Source organism: Phalacrocorax carbo, chromosome 13, assembly GCF_963921805.1.
Source record: "Phalacrocorax carbo chromosome 13, bPhaCar2.1, whole genome shotgun sequence".
NCBI classification, from domain to species: Eukaryota; Metazoa; Chordata; class Aves; order Suliformes; family Phalacrocoracidae; genus Phalacrocorax; species Phalacrocorax carbo.
This window is the reverse complement of record NC_087525.1, coordinates 2,299,091-2,321,210: the sequence shown is the minus strand read 5'-3', so window position 1 is coordinate 2,321,210 and position 22,120 is coordinate 2,299,091. Positions and strand designations below refer to the sequence as shown.

At 42.4% G+C, this 22,120-nt stretch overlaps 1 protein-coding gene across 2 annotated transcripts in view; it reads right to left on the bottom strand.

Moving 5' to 3' along the window:
* The window catches only part of PRKG1 (protein kinase cGMP-dependent 1), a 532,210-nt gene that overhangs the window by 49,473 nt on the left and 460,617 nt on the right, over positions 1-22,120 (bottom strand). For both annotated transcript variants that reach the window (XM_064464568.1, XM_064464567.1), the window contains exon 9: positions 19,778-19,852. In XM_064464568.1, coding sequence (XP_064320638.1) covers positions 19,778-19,852 — 75 coding nt within the window. The remainder of the gene's footprint in view (positions 1-19,777; positions 19,853-22,120) is intronic.

Here is a 22,120-nt window from a genome sequence, read left to right as displayed (position 1 = left end):
CCCATATACTCAGCTCATTTTGGAGAAGGGCTCGTGGCATCCCAGGAGCTGAACATGACTTATATGGTTGAGTGCTCCCCAGAGTACACCTCCAAGCCATGCTGCTGTACTACAACACTGAAATGTCACTGGCAACACATCGTCTCTTTGGTTGAGTGCCCCAGATTTAGAAAATTTGAGTAAAGGCAACGATGGGTGTACCAGCACGTATGGGCAGGTGAACCTAGAGAGGACCAAGGGGCTCTGCTGAGAAATACCAGTGGTAATTCAGGGTACAATGGATCAAAAGCAATGAGTTTCCTGGAAGCTTCTTAGCATCCCTTAGTGGGCTCCCATCCGTTTTCCAGCTGAGGCAACTTCTGAAAGGCACTCTCCCTTACTGCCACTGGAGGGCAGGAATATCCCACGTTTCCACAGGCAACCCAGTGTGTGTGGCTCATTGCCACACACACACACACACACACACGACCAGCCTTAGCAAGGCCTGGCCTTTGGGAGACACTCTTGTACACTTACAGACTTTTATTTGGTTTCTGTTCTGCTTTTATGAGTAGCTCCATTTTTTCAAAACAACATAATTATTTACATAAAACAACTACAATATTCCCAGTTTACCTCCATATCAACACCTCCCCTCCCAGTGCTCTTTTGCTTCTGCTCCCTGCATAACCTGCAACACTCCAAGGTATCCCATGCTCCCCGCCTACATTTCCTATAGGTAGCACATATATATTGGAAATATGTACATATGTGCTGACTGGCAGGTTAACATCCTCACTGCTTCCCCAGGAGGCAATAAAACCATCTTTATTAGTGAAAACAATCATCAAGAGTAGAATTAGCAGATAGAGGAACAAATTTGACATGCCGTCTTCTGCAAAGGGATATATTGGAGTTACTGAAGGGGTCATGCATAAGGTTGATCTGCTTGACAGAGTTTATTTTGTTTCCAAAAGGCATCTCAGAAGGTTCCCCAGCAAAGGCAATTAAAGACATGAAGCTGACAGGAGACAAAAGGAAAGGTCTGTTCGTGGAGAAATGACTGCTTCAGAGACTGGAGGTCAGGACCTGCGATCCCGTGTGGTGCGGTGTTGGGACCTGTGCTGTTCGACGGATTTAAAAATCATGTGGATAAAGGTTCAATAGCAGAGTGCTGAGGTTTTCTGTTGACATTAAGCTATTCAGAGTAGTATAAAAAACAGGGTGAATCATGAAAGGCTGCAGAAGGACCTTAGGAGATTCGGTGACTTGCCAGTAAAGTGTCAGATGAAATGAAACAGAGATGAACTGATATGCATAGAAAAAATAATCCAAACTTCTAATGTTGTTCTAAATGTTTTAAATGACCGGCTCCAAGGTGATCATTCTCCCTCAAGATTTTCCAACAGTCCCAGGAAAGCATCAGCTCAGTGCTCAGGTCAAGAAGGCAGACGATGTCGGGGATTACTAGGAAAGAAGCAGAAACCAGCCTGCCTTTATACAAACCTACAGCACCCAATAGCTCCCTGCCCTCCCAGCCCACTCAGGTGCAGGCTGGGGAACACTCAGAGAAAGGCAACAGGGCTGATCAAAGGGATATGCCTCTACGTGAGTAATGACGGAGGCAAGCCAGGACTCTCTGGCTGAAAACTGCCTACAGTTTGGCATTTTCAAGATTTACTTCATAAAGGAAAACACTACGTCACTAAAATCTGTGGGGTTTTTTGAAATATCTAAAAGCTCAATATCTGGGGTAGTGCTGAACGTGGCCTGTGATAAGGAACCCTTCTCCACATTTAAGTACTTCAGTTTTACAGACTAATTCTTTCACAACTGAAACAAAAAATGTCAACATTTTCTTGCTATTTGCTATAATGACCCTATGTTAGCACATTAAACAGGAAATAATTCTGCAGGTGAAGCTTTTCCCACTCTGTCTTCTTCTCTGCCAGTTACATTTATATTTGAGGACTGAAGATGGGAGAGAATAGGATGGTGCCAGCTCCAGTTCTGCCTTGGCTTTTCTGACTTCTGGTTAATTTGCTTAATCTCTCCATAGCTGTTTCTCATCTGTAAAATGAAGACACGCTAGGAAACTTGTTCAAGCACAGATCACCTGTGGGATGTCTGGGATCAGGTCAAAGGTTCATTTTGCTCAGTATCTCCTCTGGAGAATAGCCATGAGGAAGCACATGGAAAAGAGAGCAAGCATGTAGTGGTATTTCCTTGAATACTTTTGCAGCCTCTCAAGGCTTGATGGGTTTGCAGGAGTTATTGTAAAGGCGGTGCATAAAGGAGTGGAGTTCTGCACACCAAAATGATCCTGGTGGTCATGAACATCAGGAGAAGCTCCATAACAAAGGCTTTGGGACCAGGAAACATTGCTTAGCATCCTCCTTGACCCACGTAAGAGGAGGTCTGTGCCACCATTTCTACTATTGTTATAAATAAAAGACTTTTTCATTAAACTCCAAAGTATCTTTGTGGCACAGGTATGCCCAGAGCTGCTTTTTCCAAGAGAAACCTAAGCAGTCACAAAGGGACGTTCCCCTCTACTCCATGATATGATACAAAGCCCAGATGACAGCAAGGATTTCTTGCATTACAAACACTTCTCCAGTATCACCCGGTGGTCAGTCTATACACAAAAGCTTTCCAAAAGCCCATTTCCGTTCTCAAAGAGGATCACACACTTCCTTTAACAAGTTGGTTTTTATCCTCCCTCTTTCCGCATCTTTAATAAACAACAAATTTCTAACTGCTGCTCACCAAGAGGATGGAGAGATCTAGTAACACTTATCTTTTAGCGTAATAAAATAATACTCAGCCAAAAGGTGAATAGTGACTTCTGGAGAAGAACTATATCGCCAAACACATGGTTTCTGATAAAGATTGTCTTCCTGCATTTCCCCTCTGCTAATGGCTACACTGTCACTTGAAACTCCCTAAAGAGACTTAATGCCTTTTTTTCCTCCTGGAATTAGCAGCAGTGGTTTCAAATTAGCTTCCCTCTGCCTGAAAATGAATTAGAAAAGGTCTGATCTCAGCTACATGCCAAACAAACATAATTTTGTGAAATTTTACTGTCTGGCACTTCAACACTGCTGACTCCTGATTAATACCAGGCAAGCCAGGGAGGGTCAGAACTCATTTTGAAGTGATACAAGGGAACTGGAATGTCTGCATCCAGCAGGGCTAAATAAAAATTTGCTTTTAAAATAGTTAGCAGTGTTTTATCTTATTATTGCGTAAAATTAAGTTGTTGTGTGGTTTTTGTTTTTTTTCCTAGTAAAGTGGGTTTCAATGCTTGCTAGGCAAGGCTATGCCCTTTTGAGAGCAGCTGTGGTAGTTCCAAAGCGGCCAGGGCTCCAAACTGGCCAAACCTTTCCTCTGGGTTCACAAAGGGAAGGACAACGCTGTTTCAGCTGGTTTTATCCCCTTCCCCCCTCGTATCTAGTTTAAAGCCCTCTCAACAAGGCCTTCTAACTCCTGAGCCAGAACCCTCTTCCCCCTTTGTGACAGGTGAACCCCACCTGCCTCCAGCAGGCCTGGGGCATGTAAACTGCCCCATGATCAAAAAAACCAAAATTCCACCACTGGCACCAAAACTTGAGAAGTTCATTACCAGTCAAAAGACCTTTCTGGTCCTCTGAGGCTCACCTAGTACCCTGGTAGTTTTGAGCAGGGTAAACCTAGATTCCACAACCAACTCAGCTATTTTACTGAATGGGCTACATCTTTAGTAAACCTTTATGAAGTTGTCAACATCATTCTAATCTGTAAACCACTGGAGAGGTCCAAAGCCTTGAAGAGTCCACTTTTTGGAGACCACAGGGTTCTGCCAAGAGCCTCAGTACTCTCTGATGACGGGGATGTGCAGCACCAGAAGGACCAATGGAGAGCCGGTGGCCAAGGCTGCTGCATCATCGCTTACCCTGACAAACATCTACAAAACATAAATGCTGAAAACTACCTATGAAGCAGAAGGGAAGGGAATCCAGTTGCTATTCTATTTATTCTCTTCTTCCGAAACAATTAAAACATACTTTAAGGCACAAAAGGATGTTTCAGAAGGCTGCAGAGGACACAAAGTCATGCCTGTATAATCCAGGGAAATAACAGCATTAAGTGACACAGATTTGCCCAGGAGAAGTGGAGAATGAAGTTTCTCTCATTGCAAAAAAAACCAAAAACCAAAAAACCAACAACCAACTTTGAACAAGGGTTTGGCCTTTGACAGAAACTGCAAAGGCAATTTTATGGCCAACAGACAGCTACTATATATATATATGTATATGCCTATGTATATGTGGGGATAACAGCAACTATAAAGAGATGCCTGAAAAGAGAGACCCACAAAACCAACTTTCTGGCATGGTTAAAAAACTATTTCTAGATGCTGTGTTAAGAGGTCAAGTGCTCACCACTCCCCTTTTGGACATTTTTTTAAAAAGTAATTTTAAAATAATTTACTGCAAGAACAACGCCTAGAAGTTGAGACATGGCCTGAAAATGCAATAAGGGACGATAGAAATAATATAACAGTATCAATTTCTGATGTAGTACCTTGAATTAGTAGATCTTAAATGACGTTTTTCAGATCAGGAAGCCAAAGGACAGAGAAAAGCAACTCACCCAGGGTTATTCACGATGTTCTTCAACAGTTCTGAAAATATTTTTAGCTACCCTGCTCCTTCCAGATCCAAAGAGTGGGAGCAGAGGAAGCCACACGAGTTCATCTCACACTACGACTTACTAAACCTAACTCAGCAATATCAACTCAAAGCAACTTCAAGGAAGGCAGAAGTGAGAAGAAAGCCATCTGTCACAAGCAGGGTTATCTCATGGCGATTGCCACACCAACCTGCAGAGAAACACAGGTTCTGGAGAGAGCCCATAGACCAGATGGTCTCAAACAGGCCTGCTTGACCTTAAAAATGAGCATTTGTGAGAAAAAAATAGCCTAGAGATAATACTACTTAGCATGCCAAAGGGTGCCCTTGTTTCAGCTGATTCTGCGAGGAATATCTCGCTGCTGATGGACATTTCTAGATGTTCAGGAACAGAGCTGTGGACATCCACCTTGATGCACGTGAACATTAAAACAAATGAATAACATGTTTCGGGAACTGCTTCTAAGTCTTATTGGTGTTAGACCTACCAAACCCCACTCTTTCAAAGCCTTTTTTTTTGTGTATATCCTTGCAAAGTTTGCCAAATCCTCTGGTTTGTAAATCCAGACCTGTTGAAAGATGTAAAATTTATCTTTACATTTTTAGCACAGCCTTAGACACTCTGTATTGAAAGCATTACATTCATATTCTTCCAAGTCAGACTGAAATGCAAACATCTAGTAAGGAATTCATATACACAACGCGGCGCTGTTCGAAATGTCTTTAAGGAGGTTTTTCTAATTATTTCCTACTAATTATTTCAGCTCATCTACATTACTCACCTTGATTCACCGACAGATACTGAAGCAGAGGCTACTAAATGATATTCTGTAATATATGAACTAGATTATGTTTCTCTGCAAAATGTATGGGATTGCACATGAACATCACATTTCCAACTCATGAGCTGTAATTAATCGTACCAAAAGGGTTTTTTTATTTTTATTTGCAGTGGACTACTTTGTGCTAAAACAGCCATGAAGGCAAGAACGCAAATTTTTTATCTCCTCCTCAGAAAATATAAACTAAACTTTCGAGCATCATACATGGAATTTTGAAAGCAAAAAGGATAGAAGCACCCAATCAGAAGTTTCTGAAAGGAGGAAACTCAACTGCTACCAACTTCCTCACCTTTAACTTGCCTTGGTTTTGCCCTCCCCAGTTTATTCGTCTCCAAGCGTGTTTGTGCCTGGTATACCACACTGGCAATTCAGCAGAGCAACAGAGTTATGTCTGCGAAGACCTCTCTTTATCTCTTTATTCTCTATTGCCGTAACAGCCCAGGTTCCCATAGAAACTGAGACTAAAGAGCAAAAGCATAAAATACTAATGAACAGGTCTAAGATGGCAGTGTTATGTTTTGTTAGATGAATAAATATGACTAACAGCCACTAATGCTACACCTTATCAAATAAATACAAGGCATATAAATTTTAAAGTCTGGAGTCAATGAGTGCTGACTATTAACAGGTTGATATCGCTTTCTGAAATTGTTTTCTAGATTAGTCATTTTCAGACCAAATCAAAGACCTTCTCCTCATCTCCGGGTCTGATCCTGAATCCCCCAACCACCCTAAATCGCTATCAATTCTCATTATTGACACTGGAGCATTGCATTGTGGGAATGGGGCAGCAAGCACTAATTTCATGGGGGTTTAGGACCTTGTATGGTAGACTTTAAATTTCAAATTAGTATTGGCATATAGGTTGAAGTCTCTGAAAGCCTGCTTCCATTTTAAATACGGGTTTCTGAGCAAAGACCAGTCCAGATGCTTTCTTCGTGCTTTTGAAGAAGTTGATGCACTTTGAATGTGTTCTTAGATTAATTTTTAACAGAACTAGCTTCAAAAATCTAGCAAAAAGGGTTTATTAAAGAGCAGGACTTCAGGAAAATTATCAATTTGATTACCCTGGTGAACTGCCAGTATGATAGTAGGATTCTGCACATCACAAGATAACTGAAGATGGGAGATACTAATGTGACTATACATTATTTCAAGCTCTGAATAGTTTTTAGAAGTCCATAATAAAAGGTGATTCAGTATATGTAAATGTAGTAATTTTTTCTAAAGACACTTTCAAGCACCTATATACAAATATCCCATTAGTGCGTATCTCTGAGCACCCTCATTGTGCTGTCTCCAAAGGGGTGACACAGATAAGCCCCTCCTGAGCTCCAGCAGTAGGAGCGATGCCCTCTACTAGAAATGCTCATCTCCTAAGCACTTCTGTCCACTAAAACTTGTGGAAAAATTAGGAAAACTTTAAAATAGCTCAGGTGAGCATGATCCTTTTGCCGAGACAAACTGTGACATCCAACATTCACCGACTCTAAAGGGGAATTTGTTATCAGTGGCTCCTGTTGACTCCTTGAGAGAGACGGCCCCTGGCACACCTAGAGCTTGGCTTTTTTATGTTTGGCTCCTCTATGAAGTGGCATAGGAGGTGCTGCAGGTCAAACAAACATTTTCATTTCTTTCCTCCATCTGTGTTCAAAGCAATATTGCAAAATGCCTGAAGCTATTCAGAGAGACCTGGTATAAAAGAGCTCGTCACTCGAGAGACTCCCACCTCTGAATACGCCCTCATCTGCAACCATCACCAACCCTTATGTACCACATTAGGAAAGGGAAGGTACAGGACTGCTTGTTTCCAGCCTTCCCGCCTTCTGCTTCTCTCCTGAGAAGCCTGAATGTTTTTTCCATTTCCAGGAGCAAGAGATGGTAGCTGCCCTAGATAACAAGGTGATGAAAAAAATCCATCTGCTTTGAAAAATTAGAGAGGTTGAAACATATCGAAACAAGAGAAGATACTCTGAATTTTGCTTGTGCATTTAACAAGTTAACTTAAAGTTTAGGTTACCAGAGTTTTATTTTAGTTAATTGGAAGAAAAGCATCTGGGACTTTGTGGAGAAAAGCAGGGGGGGCTTTGCGAGGTGCTGAGTGTGCTCCGCGACCAGGGGAAGGCTGTTCCCAGCACTTGGTCTTGCAGGACTTCACCCTTTGCAAAGGCTGCCACAATAAAAGATGAAAGTAAATCCTTTGTTTTTTAAATGTCACCTTTGATACTTAGCAAGGGCACATTTGAGCAGCAGTGATCTGCTGCTTCAGATGGCCTTGCTTTCCCGAGACATGAAACTTGGAGCTGCATCTTCTTGTGGATATGCTATTTTTTGCATGCAGGAGGTCACGCCTTCGCTAAGCACACGCTCAATGCTTAACAAACGTTTTCAAGTCTGAATCAGACCTGGATGCAAAATATAACAATTCAACTACCTCATAGTTATTAAAATAGCTTATTTGGAAGCAGTGGGGTTGTTACTGGGATCGTAAAACATCTTTCAAAGATAAACCTAAGGCATTAATTTCCCTAAGTGTATGAAATCAAAAGGCAAGCTCGGAAGCCAGGGGGATTTAAGGAGATAGGAGTCAAGTAGTTAGCTTTTTTTTTTTTTTGGGGGGGGGGAAAAACCAGCATCTGTGGGGATTCCCTGGCAATTTCCCTGCGTGTTAAAAGTGTCACAGCCATTTACTGTCCTGCTGCCAACCCATTTCTGATTCCTGGCTCCTAAAAGAATTTTAAGCAATAAGAATTACATTTTGCCATCCAAGATGAATGATATCACTTCTGCACAGAAACAGCCTCCAAATGAAATCAGGAACAGCTCTCCATTAAAATCGCAGTGTGCAAGAAATGCACCTTTATTAGAAAGCATCTTCTTAAAGCGTAAAGGGTTAGGAAACACAGCAAAGTCTGGAAAAGCTTGTGATTTAATTAGAGACTAAGATTGGTACAAGGACCTGAACATGTACCTGCAGCCCTGGTGGGTTTGGAGGTACAGCACAGTTATTTGCACTAGACTATCAACAGCCGAGCGAATTGCAATTGCCATTCCACAATTCCACGCATTGCATCAGACTAATCCCTTGTTTTGCTATCAACAAACTATGTTATTTGATGTCTTCTGTAGAGCAGCCTGACAACTGCACCTGAAAATGAAGTAATAAAACCTAAGAAATATAAAAGACAGACTGCAAAACCATTTGCGCGTGATGGTACGCTGAGCAGATAAAGACAGAAACACTTCATTCCCGTTACTAAAGTGAATTTTAAATACAGCCATGAATTAGGTCCTTTTAACTTGCACCAGAAATTTAATTACAATAGCCCTATTATAAACCTCCAGGTAGTTTTACATTACTGTCCAAAATAATGGGCAGATCAGACTTTGATCTTCTCTTTAAAGGTTTACAGACACTGAGCTTTCTCACATATTCAAAATTACATGTTATTGACATTTTTGATGTTTTACCTTGCTATACTTATGTAAAAGCTGTGGGATCAGTTAAATAATGAGAACAGGTTTTCCTTTTTTTTTTTTTTTTTAGGCAGATGATTTAAAGATTTAGAGCTCAGCACTTCTCAAATCATTAATAGAATAATCAGTCAGGCACTGAGAAAATACAGCAGATGCAACTGAGGGCAAACCACAGCAAGCGGAGCACAGCATAGTCAGGATAAATAAGCGCACTGCCCGGCTGTGGGGTTTGGGATGCCCAAAGTGCTGCAAACAAGCAAATGGAAAATATAATAATATTATCACATGACAGCAGTTTCTCAGCATCCATCAAAAATACTGGAAGCATCAGTTTTTTTAAAATAAACCTCTTCTACTTGGTGTTACAGAGTAAGTTATTGTAGTGGCAGGTTGTCATCTTCCCATTGCACCCAAGGAGGGGAGCGTTGCCTCCTGTGGGTCTTGCAGCCAGCTGCTGGCAGCAGTGGGGGCAGAGACCCATCTCGGCAGTATAATTTGCTCTTCTACAGTGCCTCTCGGCCTGCCTTTGGTTTAGTGCTTATCATTCAGCAAAATTAACAGAAATCAAAATAAGAGAGCCTTGCAGTTGAGTGTTGGTAAGACAGGTGGCACCACACTGCAAATATTGCAGTGGTCCAATATCGGTCATGCTCACTAAGTAAGGATGAGATCCGGGAAGAAATCTTGAGTTTAGTGTGGACTACATTTAGACTGTAAGCTATATATGGAAATTAATTTGAGCCTTCAGGAAAACTGATTATGTATTCTTTAAAAGGAGAAGGGAAAGAAGAAGAAAGGTCTGTTTTGGCAGATCAGCTGCTGGTGGGATGGACGTGTCAGCAGTAACTTTGGAGGCAAGGCTGCGTTGAGTTTTTCACTTACAGCAGGATTAAATTTCTTCCATTTCACAGTTTGTTGATTGAATTTCATCTTTGAATTTGACACAATTGCTGTTCAGGGGTCAACTGAATTTGCGATGCAATTTTTGGGTACCACACTTACAGGAGAAACAATTAATATTCACTCATCTTTGAAATCCGGACCACTGCTCTTTCCCCTCTCCCTGCTGTTTGAACAACTGCAGACACCAACATTTCAAAACTTTGGAGCTATTCTCATCGCATCCCAGCCCAGGAAGTTTCTCGGATAAATGGGAAGAAACTTCTTTACCCAGCAACACCTTTGCCAAGACAATTTGGCAGTGAGAAGACAGTGCTCCTCCACCTCCTTCCCTAGTGCTGCCCTCCCCGAGCCCAGACGTCTTCCTCCCAAACCTTCCCTGGGTGTCAGCACCATCCACATACTTGCCCTTCAGCTCTCACTGGCTCTATGTTTGTTTCTTTCCTTTCCCTTACCAATACTTGGACATAAAAGTGAGGTCTTACCCAACTCCTGGTGGATCTCACAGGAGTTGGTGAGGTACAACCAAGGACAACTGGTCTAGCAGGCAGCGCTAGTGCTGGAAAAGCCACAAATAATCCCACAGCTATTTCCAGCAGTTCCAAAAATCAGCATCTCCCTATAGTAGAAGGATCACTAAGTTTTATTTGTAATATATTTGACTCCTTTCAAGTGGCTCTCTGGTATTTAAGTCCCTCTGATGAAAGTGGGACAGAAATAGCTCATCTTCCAGTGGTATAATACAAAGCTGTTTAGATAAATCTTCAGGACAGCTCAAAAACGTGCTGGATGCCAGAAACTGCAAAAACGTTTTAATGCTACCTTTGCCTCTCCATCCCTCATGAATCCCGAAGTTTGCCAAGGTTTCTGTTTAAAGCTACCAAGACTGTGCTACACGAAGCCCTAAATGACCATACTAGGATTAGCACAAGTATTCTCAGCAGTTTCTGGAAAAAAGTATTTAGACAAATGCCAAAGGAATGGTTAATATCTCTAACGCACAGACCTCTGTTTCCATCGAGTGCTACACTGTCCAACCTGAAGTGCTGAGCACACTGATATATTCACTGCAACGTTCTTCTGTTTCCTCTGGAATGAGAGTCATTATTGTCAGAAAGCTTTCTGCTATGTTTTGATTTCATCAGTACAGGCCCTAATTTTATAAAATAAACGCAGTAAAATATTGTACTAGCAGCCTGCTCCAAAGGCACTGATTTTTTTTAACTAGTCCTTCCATCTGACAGAGGCCATTATCATATTGAAAGGTCAAGTTAGCAAGAGGAAAGCATACGGATTATTACCTAAATAAAAATGACCTGTTTTTAAAAGCTAATTTAATATATCCCTTGTGAGTAACACAGTGCATTATACAGTGCATTTTCTCAAGAGGAAAGCAGCCATAAAGTCTACCCAGCGCAGATCTCTGCATGAGTAATGCGAGTCTGCAAGCAAACAGCAATTCACCTTCAAAAGAGGGAGTCACAAGGTAGCAGTCTCCACTACCTTCATTTAGGGATATCACCCTGCATGTTACCTAAGTGGGCTCGTACCTTTTCAAATGATTTCTGGCATCTTATTTTCTAAGTAAACACCTACTTATTAGAGCATTTGGGAAAATCTGATAGCCAGACTTGGATACAAACTACCAGTGGCTTCAGGATTTAATGCTAAACTAGTATATGCAGAATTCCCCAGCAGAAAGAAAAAAAAGCTCTTGCATACCAGAGGCCAAAATAATGCCATCCAAAGCCTCAGTTTTTCTAAACAGCAAGATATTTAAATTCATACAAACCTAACAGGTACCGATGATCAGTTATGATTTCTCCACAGCACTCACCAAGTAGGAGAATAATTTTAATCATTTACACATCTTAAAAAAATTATTGCAACCTCTGCTTTTTACAGCACTAATGAGCTTTTCCCCCCCTTTTTGCATGTCCCACGAGGTTTTCTCCCCAGTCTGGCACTGCAGATAGCCAAGGCAAAAGTTAGTTCTCATTTGGTCCCTAATTCAGAGAACAATTGATACAGGATGGTGGAGCCAATCATTACAGCCCTCAGGCTGCCCAGGCCTTTCTAATGCTGTAAGAAAGAAATATTTTCTCTTGCAGAAAAATTACTAATCTAATTGCACTCCATTCACCACTGGATTATTTCAGCCAAAGTTTTCCAAAGCTGTGGCCCAACAGAAAGTCAGACCTTAATTAAATCATTGTCTTTAACTGGTAGCTCTCCTGTTTTGCAACTTTTAACTCTGAAAATTTCCCTTTTGGTAGGAGTTAAAATCTTTATTGGCTTAACTTATCCATATTTCTAAAAGAAAATGAGATAAAGAAGTAAAAAGCATCCTTTCCTAATACACAGGGTAGTTTATTATTCACCCAGAATCCATGGACTGGTTGTAGGTCAGAAGCACCACGTACCAGTGTGCTTGCAGACACAGCACCTGCAAAGCTTTCCCATCCTACCAGAACAGGAGTTTGCATCAAGATAAGCTGGGTTCTACCATGTGCCATGGGCCATTTTTTGGAGCTGAAGGGCCAACTCCATCCTTAATATGCTTATGGAGAGGTTGGCCAGAACTGGTACCCTGGTACCCACAGACCACCAGAGAGCAGATGGCTACGCTACAGCTACACCAACATCTACAACCAGGTCACTGCCAAACACCTTCAGACAAACACTGAGATCAGGTTATTAATAAAGAGCTGTCTTTATATACAAGGTGCATTAAAATATCTCTTAGCCCAGATGAGAAGCGTGTTCCTGAAGCAGGTCCTCTGACAGGTCCTTCTCCCATCTCTGACAAGAGACATCTCTGGGACAAGAGCGTGAGAACTGGGCTGCTCAGGTGATGCTAAACTGGAAGACACACTTCAGGAGCTGATTTACGTGCCCCAAGCACTGTTTAACATTGAGTCTATGGAACAAGGCTTGAAGCAGCCCAAACGAAAACCCCATGGAAATGCAAATAGTCTGTACAGCAGGCTTCTGTCACCAGCATTTTTTTTTTTCTCTACACAGCTATTCCTCTGGATCCGCTCTACTTACTAATACCTAGACCTGTCCATGTGTAATAAGCTTTCAACTCCCAGAAACAACTTCAACTCTTAAGATAACTCTCAAAGACAAGCTCATGAAGCAAAAAAAAAAAAAAAAGGCTGTGTTTGAAGGAGACACATGTAGAGCCAGCAGTGGACCTCCGAGGAACACCACTGAGGACGCACACAGGACACTTGAAAATACCTTCCCTTGTAAACATGCTGACAAGGGAGAAATGAGATGGACTGCAGGATACAGGGATTTCACCCTGAAAAACACAATACTTGGACACAGCTCAGGTGAAGCCTTCAACAGCAGATGGCACCTGAACGCCAGCTACCAGCCGCCGGGAGACATCATGAGCAGGCTTCAGTCCAGCCACGCACACAAGCACTTGCTTACAGCTGGGGGATGAAAACTTTCCCTAAAGTGGCATCTTCAGAAAAACTAGTTCTAAAACGTACTGAAGTACATAGTACCATTTTCTAAGCAGCAAATGAAGGGAAAAAAGATGGGACCACCTTGCTTGATCAAACTGTAATGCTGTATCTGTACCTTTCTCATTAGAAAGAAGTCAATTTTACCTTTAAAGCCAGGGTGGAAGGGAAAAAGTATCTACCAAGTATATAAAATTGAAAAATATTAATAACCACCCTCTGCACTAAAACTCAGTCAATGAACGGCTAGGATGCTTTGTTATGAATAAATTTAGAGAGAGAGGAGGCGTAAAGTGAAAAAATGGATGACTCTGGGCAGTAAAATGAAAGGTTTGGATAGAGCTCTTTATTAAAACACAGCTCAAGTAAAGACAAAGGGCATTTAGGGACAGAGCTGCTAGGCAAGGAAAAGGCACCATATACCCCCACCAAGGTCCCTGCCTCCTTGAGTCCTATGAAAAGGATACAATTTTGGCTGTAAGTACCAAGACACATCGCCCCAGGGCTGCAATGCAGCTGGCATAAAAAAACAATAACCAAAAAGTGCAATCAAAATAGCCTACATCTGCAGAGCGCCTGGAGCAACAGCATGACGGCACCAGTGTCTGGGCTTCAACAGGGTATTAATTTCAAGCCCCGCTGCCACAGATCAACATCAGCAGATAATTCTGGATGTGACAGGAGGAAGGGAGCCCAGGGACCCAGGTTATCAGAGCGGATACACTCTGCTTTGCCAGGCGAAGCCCGGGCAGCTGCCAGCTCTCCCAGCGTGGTGATGGTGATGAGGGCCACCTTGTTGCTGTGTTTGCCTCTGTGACACGGGAGGGGCTCTCCCTCGCTACAGCTGTGTCACGGTAAGGTCGGACCAAGCCCGAGAGGATCTCACCTGATGACCTCGTTAGTGGCCAAAGCAGTGTGCAGAGATTAACTTCAGGAGTTTTCTGGATGGGGAAGACGCCAGCACTAGGGATTTGTGCGCCTGGAGCTAATAGTGTTCGCTGAACCCACACCTCACTTGGCACCATCAACTCCAGTAGAAACCACCTGTTTCTCTTGGATTTATGAGAGCTGCAGTAGCGGCCCCATTGGGAAGCCATCTATACTTAGACGGGACTCCTGCTTATTTAGGTGTCTCCTTCACAACATAAATACCAACACGGCTGGGCATGACACCAGGACACGAGCCCCATTTTTCTGGAACTCCTGTCTTCTCAGAACATGTAGCTAATTAAATGTTTGCCTCTCCTTCACCTTTACTCTGGTAAGGATGTAACTATAATATTCATTAGCTGATTAATTTATTAACTTATCTGAATACATCCAAGTAGTGGAATATTGATTATTTAGCCTCACTGATGATACATTGATCACTTCTAACTTCACAGAATCCCAGACCGGTGGGGGCTGGCAGGGCCCTCCGGAGCTCACCCCGTCCCACCCCTGCTGGAGCAGGCACCCCCAGAGCAGGGGCACAGGGCCGCGTCCAGGCGGGGGGTGAATGTCTCCAGGGAAGGGACCCCACAGCCTCTCTGGGCAGCCTGTGCCCCTGCTCGGGCACCCGCACAGGGAAGGGGTTTGTCCTCATGTTCAGGGGGAACTTCCCATGTTCCAGCTTGTGCCCGTGGCCCCTTGGCCTGTTGATGGGCAACTGAAGAGAGTCCAGTCCTACCTTCTTGATACCCATCCTTCAGATATTTACAGGTATTGATGAAATCCCCCCTCAGTCTTCTCTCCTCCAGGCTGAACAAACCCAGGTCTCTCAGCCTTTCCTCATAAAGGAGATGCTCCAGTCCCCTGATCATCTTTGTAGCTCTCCGCTGGACTCTCTCCAGCAGTCCCCTGTCTTTCTTGAACGGGGGACCCCAGACAGAACTGGACGCAGCCCCCCAGATGTGGTCTCACTAGGACAAAGTAGAGGGGGAGGATAACCTCCCTTGACCTGCTGGCCAAACTCCTTCTCATGCACCCCAGGACACCGTTGGTCTTCTTGGCCCCAGGGGCCCGGTGCTGGCTCAGGGTCACCTCGCTGCCCCCCAGCACCCCCAGGGCCTCTCAGCAGAGCCGCTCTCCAGCAGGTCCCCCCCAGCCTGTGCCGGTGCGGGGGGCTGTTCCTCCCCAGGGGCAGGACCTTGCACTGGCTCCTGTTGAATTCCCTGAGGTTCCCCTGGGCCCAGCTCTCCAGCCTGTCCAGCTCTCGCTGGATGCCAGCACAGCCTTCTGGTGTATCAAGACTTAAGAGACTGAACAATAAAAATAGACATCAAGGAGAACTGCCAATTCCAAGCTTGCAAAAACCAGGGAAATAGGTATTAGTTGGGTAGTAAGGTGTTAGTTGTAAGCAAGTAAATCAGTTCTGGTGCTGGAGTAAGCTCATGTTATAAAGACAATCTCCATAATCATGAGGATAAAAAAAGGGTTCTTCCATTTAGATGAAAGCCACAATTTTTATAGTCATCTGACTTTGGGGGAACTCACAAAGCAGCATCCAAAACAACTCAGCTTGGGCACATGAGCAACTCTGCTGAATTCCACTGCTTTCAGTGACCCTGGTGCACACTTGGTTTCCTAGACAGAGAGATGCCATCTTGAGAGAAGGCCAATGCCCTTGAAGAACCCAACTTTCTTCAAGGTCTGCTTGGCAGGGACTCCTGGGCGCCTTCCCACTGGAGCACTGAGACAGCCTTGTGCTGGGCATCCCGGCTGCCTGTGCAGCCAAGAGACAGGCATTTAGGACACAATCCAAAGGTGCCCATACAGAACAGAGAGTCACCTACAACTGCCACGGCCAGTACGTGGGTACCTAAAGCCATAGCACCCCATGACACCTCATTTAGTAGTGCAGGAAGCCCCTCTGCTCAGCTGAACTATTTTTGAATGGTGGTATATGTTTTCTTTGCCTTTGAGAGCTGAGCAGAGCTTGTTCTTTCCTTCAAATCATGCCCAAGGATAGGAAGTGGTACCTCAGTTGTCTACAGCAGTTTGCTTGCTAGAACATTTTCCCAGGTCCTAGTAGCACCCTAACCACGCCTCAAGGCTTAGCTGGGAAAACACCGGGTCACTAAGAGATAAACTGAACAAAAAGTTGTTCAGCCCTTTCAGACCTGGAGGAGTGTTGGATACATGGAAAGATCTTCTGACCTAACACCTTCTCCGTCATGCCCTGCACTGAGACGACCAGCTCTGTAACCCTAGGGTCATGCTCCAGCATAAAGATAAAAAAAAATAAATCTCACCAGTGCCACTGATTCGGTAGCTATTTCTGCAAGGGACTCCTGCCCATGGCCCAAGGCCTGCACAGGAACACAAACCCTGCACTGGATGTAGTCTAAATCTGCGGTTTTTCTGCACAGGCACCTACAAATCAACAGGAATTTAATAATCACCTTTATATGGTAGGTTTATATGAAAATATATTTTTTGCCATTTTTACGATATTTTTATATGTATGATTTCCGTTCATATTTCTTAACCAACAGCAGCTGGTAAGAAAATATTGAGCTGTTCGTACTTTGGCCCTCAGTGTGGCCACCACACCAACCAAAAGCAGGCTCTGACACTGTAACGTCTCACAATGATGTGTTTTGTATTTACTCTGTGTGGTTACGTCTACTGAACGTCTGACCTTTGCATGGACCATCCTGATCCACCTGATCCACGGTGAGACACGGGTATATAGAAAATTTCTATCCATCCAAAGGCCTTTTGCCACCTGCCATACAAGCACTGAAAATGAGATGCTACAAGTATGCAAAAGGAGGGAAAAATCTTTTTTCGTGTGATTACTGTAAAGCCTCACCAAACCCAAATGTGCTTTATGTGCCAAGTTCTTGCGTTTCACGAACTTCCCCTTGGAAAAGATAAGCCCTTGAAGGACAATTAGCTGGAGCTAATTAACAGCTGCTTGAAAAGTAATCCAGGTTTAAATTTCTGCCAAGTAGACTTTTCTCCCAGAGGAGTTTTATCTTGCGAGATATAGAAACAATAATTCTCAAGCGACAAAACTTTCTGCAGCAGCTTCCAACGCATCTCGCTTTACTCTCCAAGTAACTTTGCCATTTTTCCCTCGTCTATTCATCTTTTTGCAGGCACGCACTTGCTTTCAAGGAGTTGAGCAAACTTGAATATGGTATTTGACTAATAAATGCCATATCTTTTGAAAGAGCATTCCTTTTTTTTAATGTTTCTCCAGGCAGACAGCCCTGATCCCTTCTGCTTTTTCAAAGTCAAGATGTTAATATGCGAAGGGCACTAACGTCACTGGCACCTTCAGTCTCGAGTGACAGGACTCAAGCGCAGGCTTCTGACTCTTCAAGAAGATAAAAGCTCAAAAATGTTAAGGTTACCATTGGCCCATTGGTTCCCAAAATGAAGAGTTTATCCAGAATAGGTCCAAAACCCCAGCCTCCCTAAAAACATTATAAAGTGCACCAGGGATCCTGAAAGCCCTTCCCTAAAACTCACAAAATGATCCCAAAAAAAAGTCTTCAATACAATCTACATACACAGACATTGCCCATGATAATAAATTACTACATGATACTCTATTAACAATACAGCTTAAGATCACAGAGGTGAAAAGACAGACTATGAAAGGGGGAATGGCAAGACCTATTTGCAAATTCTGCTTGGTGCTAATGGGTTGTCGTGTAACCTTATAAAATATCCTGTGATAATACGTCATGTTATTACTAAAACAAAAAATCACTAGTTTCATTACCAATGTTTTCTTCCTTTTCGTTCAGATGGAAATCAATATAATCCAAATAGTAGCACTAAAAAGAAAAAATGTCTAAGATAATAATAGCACACGCCTGGGATACTCGGGACCATATCTCTGAAGCTGCTTAAGTTAATTTTCCAACACACTGTAAAATGCTTTGCATTAGCTGCCACTGGCATTAAAATGCCATGTTTTCAGCTGGTATGAAGAGCTAATATATATAATAATATATATTCATCTATTATATCTAATAGCTAGTTATGTGCTGCTTTAGCACTACGTCCATGTGACTTTGCAGTCTGTGCCCCAAATACCTATTTCCTGAGACGGCAGAAGAGGCTGACGGCCTCCTGCCCTTTTAATTGAGTCAACAAGAATCTTAGGGAACTGAAGCATTTGAAGAAGAAAGCTTACATGTTTGATTTGGGGCAGGGAAATATTATTCTAAACAAAAATGCAACCCTGGGGTGCCTTCTAGTACCTTGAAATAAATTACACATGATTAAAAATGTATTTATAATATCACTTAAAGATGATAAAAAAGAAAATACTATCTTAACTTGTGGGCACTTTGCAATATTAGTGAGTCTTGTCTAAGAAACTAAATTTCTTGGGAGACATACTTGCTTTCTGAAACAAAGAAATAAAAAGTTACTTTTAATCAACTAACTAATTAGGGATTCAAATTTTCTCTCCACAGACGTGCCAAATTCCTTTGTTATACACTATTCTAAACCCTTCTGGTTTAATGAGAAATTACTATGTATAACTTATGAGCAATCATAAATTTCGATGGCTGCAGAGTGCTAAGTCACACGGAGCATCTCACTTTGAGAAAACACTTAACCCCTTCTTTAATGTGGTAAGAATAATTTTAAAAAACCCACAGAAGAAAAGTAAAATAATTTTGTATAGAGCAACTTCAGTTTTCTTTTAAACTAGTTTTGCCTTTGCATTATATTGGCATATTCAGTACCCCACTAATCAGAAGGCGCTCCTCTTCAAAAGCTTTATTGTTGGTATAGCATCAAAGTACAGACATAACAAAGTTTTCCTATTAAAAACAAATTGTAGATCAAGAATGAATGAAGGGTGGGGTTTTTCTGGAAATATTTTAAAATACCCTAGAGTTCATTTCTGAAAGGAATGAATATTTGTAGTAGGACTTCAGATGAATATATTGCTTCGCATCAAAGTAGCTCTAGTATTAATTCGAAATGACAAACTCAATTTCCTATTCTTTGTCTCAAAACACGTTTTGACTTTGTGAAAATATCTGACAGAGTTCTCTAAAGAAACAAATTGTATTCAACAACAATTTCCTTCATCACCTGAGCTTTCCAGGATTTGTAATTTCTCACCTTAAAATATTTCAAGAGAATTATTTTGCAATAAATTTTGAAGATCCAACAGTTCTGTGGACTCAAATATTGTGATTAAGACAGACCTGGGGACCACTCGTCTCTGGGCACTGACCTGAGGAGATCCATCCCCCGCCGGTCCTCCCATATTCATGGAGAGAGCCAGGGAGCCAGAAGGAGGCTCATGCAGAGGGAAATTCAGAGTAAGCACCTAACTCATTAGTTTTTAAGCTGATTTATACTACTGTGTTGAGAAAAAACAGTGGTTTTTTTTGAATTACAATGATGTACTCTCAACAAAAACAAGGTTAAAATTTTACGCTGAATACAACAAGCAGACACTTACTTTGCTTTTGCTTCTGCATCTTCATAGGCTTTATTGGAAACATCATCTAAGCCGCCAATCAGATGTTTGAAGGAGCTGTAAAAACAAAGGGGAATTTTTAGAGGAAAAGTCTCCATCTGGGAGCCAAGCAAGCCAACGCGGCTCTTCGGCAGCAACAAGGGGCTATCCCTCGATGCCGGGACGGCTGTAACCGACCAAACCGGGCCCAGGGCCAGGCATCTGCTGGGAAACATGGCCTCAGACACCCCTCAGGAGAAGGGATGGAAACGCAGTAACCAAGGCCGAGAAGATCCAAACTTATTTATCCACCTTTTTTTAGGGACTGAACCCCCTGCAATTCCTGCTGACTTTTTCCCTCCCTCCAACATAAGTTTTAGAGTAAATCTGTCAGTGTAGCTGGTAAGTCCCATGATGGCGAGGTGCCACCACCATATCCCTGTTCTCCAAACAGAAACCCTAGAAATCTCTCTGCTTTCAAAGTGAAGGATAATCGTTGTTTCTGTATCTTAGCTTTCCCATCTTAAGAGAAACAGTGACCCCAAAACAGGAGAGAGAAATAAAATTGAGGGGTGGGGGGAAAAGCAGAGAAGAAAAAGGAAGTGAGGGCAGAAAGGCAAACAAATTGTCATAAGCCAAATTGCTTAATGACATTTAAAAGAACATTTGGCTTTAATTGGGTTCAACTGAGTAAGATGGGGTGAAACATTAGGAGTGCCTGATGCTCTCAGTGCTGAGCTGTCTTACGTACAAGCTGTGAGCAGCTTCAGCAGTCCCCTACCACCACCCTCCGTCCCAGGGGTGATACAAAGGGCACGGACAATCTTTAGATTGTGAGTGACTCAAACAAATGGACCCAAGGACCATTTGATCAAATAACAAGCACCGCTCCAGAGAAAAGAACAAAAAACAAAACAAAGCATGTCTTTGGTAGTGATATTACACGCTTAAGACAGTAAATAAGAAATACAAATTGAATGTTTTTAGTAATTTTAATAACTGAAATCAATTAACATCTATAACTGAAAATATTCCAGGTGAAAAGAACAGTTCCCTACTATACATTTCCATCACTCTCAGAAAACACACAGGTTTTCTTTTTTCAAGAAAGAAAGTGCCATTTGCAAAGTGAGAGAAGAGTTGGGGTGATTTGAAAGGATGAACTACTGAAAAATAGTCTCTTGACTAATCTTTGTCTTAAGGTCACAGCTTCAGAAACCGAAGTCCTGCAGTTCCTCCAACTTCTACCTGTTCATGACACTCCTGAGGCACTAAACACAGAGCCGAAGAACATAAATGGTTATTAAGGAGTTGGAAAAAATTAATTGAAATGTTGAAAAAACTTAAAATAAAATTACCATTCAGGACCAAATCTACAAATTTAATAACAAGAACAGAATATTTAATATGGCCTTCTCTCTCAACAAAGACTTTTAGGATGAGTGAGAATTAAGGCCATTCAGCAGGAGAGGAAAATACAGGGCAGGTTAATAAAGGTAACAGTTTGCAGATCATTTGCATTTTCCCACCTAAATCACTTGGTTTCAGATCAGAAGACATTACAGAAGGATAAAGAGCTACAGATGAAAAACCTACTGACCGAAAAGCTCCAAAGCCCAGCTGTTTGTGAAAATACAGCAATGAGCAGAATTCATTGACCTGATGTATTTGGGTTGAGCGGAGGGCAGCTGTGGGAAATGCAATACCCTGCAGCGTAGGGGGTTAAGGAGGGTGACTTTGCATTCCGTTTGGCCTCAGGCGCAATGAAACTGTATGGACCATGCCTTGCCCAAGCAGCTTAAACATGCTGTATGGTCTTAAGTAGGCACTTAAGTATCCTGCTGCATCAGGAGATGCCTGACCCTAAGCAAGGTACCCTGCGTGCATGCGGCAAGTGGGGACACAACTTCCAGAAGAAGGAAGAGAGGTTTGATTATCTTGCTTTATGAACAGCAGCTGGAAAAAAATGTGTCTTAACCATTATTGTAATAAATATGAGGCAAGAGGTCACAGTTGGGAGAGCTATTTATACTGGTTTGGATCTAGAGCCACTCGCTGTAACGGGCTTTTCCAGCACGGCCTTTTGCATAATTACAGTCATCACCACCCTGGAAATATCCTCCGCCCGCACAAATTCCCCGAGTTTTCCACTTTGTTTAATTCATAATATTTTAAACGATACAATCTAGGAAATCATTTTCACAGCACAGGGAAAGCAACGGGAACTCATTCATGTGGAAGAGAAGGCAAAGAGCCGCCTGCTCCTGCATGGAATTTGTGATAGGGTTTTTTAACAAGCCGGGCTGTCATTTTCAATGTTGAGATGTGTTAATCACCAGGGCATTT